The 7,255-nt window shown below is 53.4% G+C and overlaps 1 protein-coding gene across 1 annotated transcript; it reads left to right on the top strand.

Moving 5' to 3' along the window:
* Nucleotides 1-579: 579 nt before the first annotated feature.
* GDF2 (growth differentiation factor 2) lies at nt 580-6,552 on the top strand. The gene is made up of 2 exons (XM_040485666.1): nt 580-1,223; nt 3,799-6,552. Exons 1-2 carry the CDS (start codon nt 878-880, stop codon nt 4,737-4,739), a joined length of 1,287 nt encoding a protein of 428 aa, XP_040341600.1. The 5' UTR covers nt 580-877; the 3' UTR covers nt 4,740-6,552.
* Nucleotides 6,553-7,255: the final 703 nt, after the last annotated feature.

The following is a 7,255-nucleotide window of genomic DNA, read 5'->3' as shown; positions in this document are numbered from 1 at the left end:
GGTGTGGTGTCCCGGGAGGGCAGGCCGGGGAAGCACAGGGAAGTAGCAGCCAGAAAGTGGCCACCCAACAGATGGTGCCATGATGTTTAGCATAGAATCATCTTAGATTCCTCACAATTCTTTTCTGGACCCCAGGGTCATAGAGGTGATGTGACACTAGTGGGTGGCATATGAGGGAGCCAGGGTTTGAACCCTCCTCTCAGAGGTCCAAAGCCTCCATCCTCCCTGATCCCTAATGTTCAGGGATCTCACTTGACAGACGACAACGCGGACACCGGGCTCTCCAGACACACACACAGGCACACATGTGCTCTGTAGGGAGCCCGCCTCCCACTGACCCTGGGCCACCCCGCTCAGCCACCCACCCCACCCACCACTTCTCTTGTGGAAGTCTTCTGGGAGTTTTGTGTTGTTTCTATATTTGGAGGACTTTTTGGTCTTCTCTGTTTCCCGAATTGTTTCTGTGGCCCTGGAGATGGAGCCTGGGTCACCCTGTCTCTAGATTCTTCTGAACGGAGCTGGCAAGGAAATGAGAGAGGATCCTAATTAGGGGGGCGATAACCCCACGGAGAAGTTCAGATTCTCTGCAGCAGGCCGTGGGCTTCCCACAAGCCCTGCGTGTTTGTCAGATGTTTATAGAGCCTTCATTAACGGAGAGCTCGCTTAGATAAGAGGTGGGAGCGCAGCATCGAGGGCCAGATAAGAGCGCGCGGAGGCCACTCCGGGGACTGCGGCTGAGAGCCTGTGAGCCGGCCCGGGGGTTCCGTGCAGAGGCAAGAAAATGCGGGCGCGCTCCTCTTGGGCTCCTCCCCGCGCCCGCTAACACCCCCGGCGGCCGCCCGCAGTCTCCTGTCCAGGGCGACAGCGCCGTCCCAAGATGTGCTGCGGGGCGCTATGGGTGGCCCTGCCCGTGCTCTCCCTGCTGGCCTGCTCCGTGCAGGGGAAGCCGCTGGAGAGCCGGGGGCGCGCGCCCGCGGGGGGAGACGCCCACCGCTTGCTAGGGGGGCCCGGAGGCGAGCGGGAGGGAGGCACCTTCGACCTGAGGATGTTTCTGGAGAACATGAAGGTGGATTTCCTGCGCAACCTCAACCTGAGCGGGGTCCCTTCCCAGGACAAAACCCGAGCGGAGCCACCGCAGTACATGATCGACCTGTACAACAGATACACCACCGACAAGTCGACCACCCCCGCATCCAACATCGTGCGCAGCTTCAGCGTGGAAGGTAGAGTCGGCTCCGCCGGGGCACCCCGGGGGGACTCAGGGGTCACGGCTGCACTGCCCAGTACGGTGGCCACTGGACCCACGAGGCTCTTTGCATTTCTATTTAAATAAATTAAAATGAAATAAAATTAATAATTTAGTTCGCTGTCTTCAATTCAAGAGCTCAATGGTCAGGTGTGGCTAATGGCTACCTTATAGGACAGTGCCGAGTGTGAAACGGTCCCGTCCATCGCTGCAGAAAGTCCTACTGGACAGCTCTGCTGTAGAAGGTTCTCCCTCCCCGGCCCGGTGCCACGTTTAACACATTAGGTGCCCCCGAATGCCAGCTCCCTTTCTTCCATCCCTTCTCCTCTTCCCCTTCCTTTATGTCCCCTTCCTACTTTGAAACAGACAATTTATTTAGCCTCACCCAAGTGGTGTCTTTTTTAACTCTGAAAGAATGGCTATTTCTGTCCCACCAAAAAGTATCTACAAGTCTGATCAATTTTTGTGAGAGAAACATCAGAGGACAGCTTTCTTATTTTCTAAATACAAAATGATTTGCCTGCTTTCATAGGACTGGAAGATAACAAACATCGACTTAGGGCTTGTGTCCACTAATGGCCGTGACATAGGTGAGATGATCTTGTGAGCAGGGAAGGAAGCCAAGGCTTGCAGATGCTGAGGGAACTTACCCGGGTCACACAGTGGTTCGGCAGCTGCATTCTGACCCAGGCCCCACCTGCCTACAAAGCTCAGGCTTTTCCTGCCTCTGCTGTTTCTCCGAACAGCCAGGCACAGGCGGCCTCTCTCCTCCAGGACTCGACCCCTGCCGACCCCTAACAGGCCTTGCCCAGGACCATGGTAGGCCAGACCTGCCCACCTGCAGAGCTCATGCCCCGTCTAAAGGACGCGAGAGTCATGATACATGCCCAGCAGTGCTGCGTTTCCTGATTGCCCCAAAGAAGAAGAATAATCTAGATTTCATGTGAACTTGCCTGATTTTTAAAATATTGGCTTCATTTTAAAAACTACAATGCGCGGGTCACCCAGATGCTGCCAGCACCTCACCGTCCCCATGGGGCGTGCCTGTAACCTGCGCTTTAGGAGAAGGCTGAGCTTCTTCGGCTGGATCTCATCACCAAATCCCAGAATCTGGGAGTCCAGCATTTGGAGCCATCTCCGTTACCATCCCCTCCCCCACCCAGCATTGTCCATGCCCCCCAAACGAGTGTTCTGACTCGATCCCAGCCCTGCCTGTGGCCAGCACTCCTGTGGAGGGCAGGTATGCTTCCGTTTACAGATGGTCCACGTGCAGCTCAGGTGGGGAGGGTGTTTGTTTTCTAGATGTGTGATGTGGTCCCACAGCCGTCTGCAAAGCATGCCACAATAAGAGCACGGTAGGGCATTGATGCTCGTAGAGCCCGTTCGCTCTTCCGCGGGAAGAGCCCGTTCACACGTTCACACGTTCTGCAGGAGCTAGAATGGCACAGCCACATTGGATGAGGGGCCACATGCTTTGAGGGGGGAACGCATGTTGGGGAGGAGGGTCTGGGAAGGCGGCGAAAGATTGATTGAGCATCAGCTCTGAGGCAGGGACTGTGTCCGTAAGTTCCATGTGCCCTCTTGCGGAAGCCTCACACCAACCTTGGAAGGCAGGTAGGATGAGCCCCATTCTACAGATGAAGAAACGGAGGCCCAGAGAGACGTGGGACTCCTCCAAGGTCACAAGCCTAGGAAAGGGCAAGGTCTGGATTAGCACTTTGGCCTGTCAGACACCGCTGGATATCACCGAAGCATGCTGTGGTCTCATGTTTGTGACTGAGCCACGGCATAAGAGAGATGTCCTGATGGCTGTGCATCAGCCAGGAGAGGTTGGACATGGACATCATTGTATAGCTAAAAGGCAAGCCCTGTTTTTGCCTACCATGACACAGCAGTGGAGGCTAATATGTTTTCTTTTTTCCTCAAACATAAAAAAATCCACTTTAACTTTGCTCAGAAATTACAATTCTGAATGATTTCTATACTATTTAAAAGCTCAGATTTTTAACATTGTCTTGATGTTGGAAATTCACCGCCCCCTCCCAGGGTGTCTCCTTTAACATCATACACTCAGGATCTGCACTCTGAGGCTGACAATGTGCTTTGCTATGTTATTTGGTTCTTTCTTTTTTTTTTTTTTTTTTTAAAGTGAAGAGCTTTACAAGATGTGTTCGCTTGGCAGTTAAACATTCTAAATACCAGTCTCCACATCTGTAAAAGTGGAATAATAATTAGACCCTTGCAGGGTTAGTGAGAAAAGCAAAGTGATATATAGAAGGCAAAGCTTGTAGTGCAAGGCTGGGCACTGACTAGATGCTTACTAAAGAGTTGGACCCGTGAACTCCAATGCAAGGCTTTCCTGCCTCTGGTTTTCTTTGGAAGATCCTAAATGTAACTTTGAAAATTCTCTTCTACATTAAGGGCTTAGGTGAAACGCAATAAAGATTTGGTAGAATCGGTCAATGTCATCTTGGGTGCCCTTTGACACGAGCCATGAGTCTGTTTTGGTGTAATGAAAGATGCCCATCGCTGACTGTGTGCCTGCATTTCAGATGCTGTCTCTCTTGCGGCCACGGAAGAGTTTCCCTTCCAGAAGCACATCTTGCTCTTCAACATCTCCATTCCCAGGCATGAGCAGATCACCAGGGCCGAGCTCCGACTCTATGCCTCCTGTCGAAACCACGGAGACTCTTCACATGAGTTGAAAGGGAACATGGCCATTTATGATGTTCTGGATGGAGCAGATGCCTGGGATGCTTCTACGGGAACCAAGACATTCCTGGTGTCCCAGGACATTAGGGATGAGGGCTGGGAGACCTTTGAGGTCTCCAGTGCCGTGAAGCGGTGGGCCAGAGCAGACTCCACCAAGAGCAAAAATAAACTGGAAGTGACTGTGGAGAGTCACAGGAAGGGCTGTGACAAGCTGGATATCAGTGTCCCCCCAGGCCCCAAAAACCTGCCCTTCTTCGTCGTCTTCTCCAATGACCGCAGCAATGGGACCAAAGAGACCAGGCTGGAGCTCAGGGAGATGATTGGCCATGAACAGGAGAGTGTGCTCAAGAAGCTGTCCAAGAATGGTCTGGCAGAAGCAGGGGACAACAAGGATGAGGATGGGGAAGGTCACAAGGCCACAGGGTCATCTTTAGCCAGACGGAAGAGAAGTGCCGGGGCCAACAACCACTGTCAGAAGACCTCCCTGAGGGTGAACTTCGAGGACATCGGCTGGGACAGCTGGATCATTGCACCCAAGGAGTATGATGCGTACGAATGTAAAGGGGGCTGCTTCTTCCCCCTGGCTGATGACGTGACCCCCACGAAGCACGCCATTGTGCAGACCCTGGTGCATCTCAAGTTCCCCATGAAAGTGGGCAAGGCCTGCTGCGTGCCCACCAAACTGAGCCCCATCTCCATCCTCTACAAGGATGACATGGGGGTCCCCACCCTCAAGTACCACTACGAAGGGATGAGCGTGGCAGAGTGTGGGTGCAGGTAGTGCCGGCCTGCAGGCAGGGGGAGACAGGGTGGAGGGGTCCTGCTGAGAGGTCCTGTGTCCCTCTGGGCATGACAGGGACTAAGTCTGTCTGCATGCCAGCCTGAAGAAGGAAAGGAAGCTGCCACATCCTAGAGGTAAAAGCCTGCCCACGCATACACCACTGGGTCCAGCTTCAGGGGAAGACAATAGGAAGGGGCTGGGGGTGAGAGCTTAGGAGAAGAGGAAAGCCTAGAAGGATTGTTGGGGTGCTCGGGGAGACAACCAAAAGGTGACAGTAGAAAAATAATCCAGAGCCAGCAGAAAAGAACAAAAGGGAGGCAGAGGAGTACAGACAGATGGGGCAGAGATTTATGGAGACAAGAAGGACGGGGTGCATTCCAGTAACTTCAGGGAGTGAAGGGGACAGGGACAGCTATGTGCTCTACACCCATCACTTCACAGATTCCCACAACCCAGTGAGATGGGTGTGACGAGTCCCAGCTTACACATGCGGAAACCAAAATGCAGTTCAAGTAATACCGGTCAAAGGCATGAATGGTTCCAACCCATAGGTCTCCATCGGTCTGTCGGCCACCAAAACCCAGGAGCTTCTCAAATATCCCATCAAAGTTTATCAGGTCACCTTTCACCTGAAGAACAATTAGATGCCGGGAGGCAGGCACTGAGGGGCAAGCTGGGCTCAGCCCTGGCCAGTACCCACCCGGATGACTGGGTTGCTTGGAGCATCCGGAGCACATTCTGACTGCTGGTGCCTGTGTTGTATCAGTGGCCCAGTGCTTTTTAAGATGACCCTTGAACCACTAAACACTACCCCCAAAACCATCTGCAGGATGGAAAGAGGGCATGACAGAAGCCCTCGGGTAGTAGCTTGTACCACGGCTGCAGGTGCTTGGACCCAGTGGCATGATGCTTGCACAGCCAGCGGTTCACACGGGGCCACCGGCTGCCCGTAAACTCAGACTCTGAGATGGTTTGGGAGGAGCAGGCACAATTTACCCCAAGGGATGGGGCAGCCTACGGCCCGCATCTCTGCAGTTAATTTACTCAGCATAACCAGCTCACCAGCAGAACACATCTGTGGGCTGCCCTCCCACAAGGACTCCGTGGGAGACAGGACCTGGATTTGCATTTGTTGGAATAAATGCGTTCTTGCTTTGGTATTTGCAATGTCCCTATTTTTACTCCTCGGTGACATGTGTTCAAGTGATGATGTCCAGCCTTCCTGGGGGAGGGTTCCCAGCCACTGAAGAACTCAGGTCCTTAGTGGCCACATCCAGCTCTGCCTGCACCTGCCGGCTTCCTCGAGCAGTGTGTGTTCAGCTCTGTCCTGGGCTTGGGCCTCAGGACTGGACTCAGCCCCCATTGACCCCAAGACGGGACAGAGTTTCCATTTCTTCTGAATTTCATTCTCTTCTCTGACTCTGGAGGCCACACATGGAATGGGGTGGAGTGAGGAAGAGTCTAGAGGTGGTGAAGATTCCACTCCATGGCCCTTCTGACCGCTGGCCAGAGGCAGAGCCTATAAGAGGCCTAGAGAGGCCCAGGCCATTCCCACTGGTTGAAGCTCTCAGTATATTTTTTTAAAAAGTGATTTGTGCCAGATGTTTACAAGGAACTAATGAAGAGCTTTAACATAATGAATGCAAATTAATTAATTTAAATACAATTAATTACTGGAGTTACAGAAAGTACTAATTCCTGGTACGACAACGTTGCTCAATCATAAAGATGGATGGGGAACATCTTTTAGTCCTGGTGGTGTATTCTGTGCCTGCATCAAAGTTTCACTTGGAAATAAAGTCAAACGTCTAAACTGTGGACTTTTCCTGAACCTGAGACCTGGGTTTGACGACTCCTCAATGCCATACCCTCACCACACCTCCCCACAGGCCCTTCTTTCCCTGGGTGGGGGGCAGAGGAGAAGGGCATGGAGACAGAGTTGCCACGGTGGCGAGTGGACAGGTGTGGGCAGCGTCTCTGTCTGCAGGGAGAGTGGACGTGTCCATATAAGGGCATGTGTGTGGGTGTGTGAGAAAGCAGATGTTTGCAAGCAGGCAGCAGTTAGCCCCATGCCGTCCCTCAGTTCCCCCATGTCAGGGGAGGGAGGTCTGGGCCATGAGTCACCCCTGCCCAGTGGCCTGGGCCCTGCTCCACTATTCCAGCATCGGCTCCCAGTATGTGCCCGCTCAGATGCCAAGCTCCAGCCCACTCCCAGGGCCACTCCCTGGAGATGCCCTCAGCCGGCTGCCTGGCCACCTCACTTCCAGCTGCAGAGCCCAAGTCACCATCCGTGAAGGCTTGACTCTAGTGGCACCCCTTTTGTCCCCTCTCTTGATGCTCCGGCTCTGATCTTCCTGCTCTGAAGAGCACTACAGTGCTTCTGTCTCGTGGGTCTTATGGGCTCAGCGTGGGGACCTGCTTACCTCTTGTCTGAGGTGTCTTGTCACCGCATGTGCCACCAAGTCTTCAGGAGGCAAGGCCTGAGAGCCTCTGACCTCGGTCACTCTCAGAGGGCT

This window comes from Herpailurus yagouaroundi, unplaced genomic scaffold (assembly GCF_014898765.1).
Source record: "Herpailurus yagouaroundi ecotype Mexico unplaced genomic scaffold, PumYag 163, whole genome shotgun sequence".
NCBI lineage: Eukaryota > Metazoa > Chordata > Mammalia > Carnivora > Felidae > Herpailurus > Herpailurus yagouaroundi.
The sequence above is the reverse complement of the archived record's forward strand: the minus strand, read 5'-3'. Positions and strand labels throughout refer to the sequence as shown.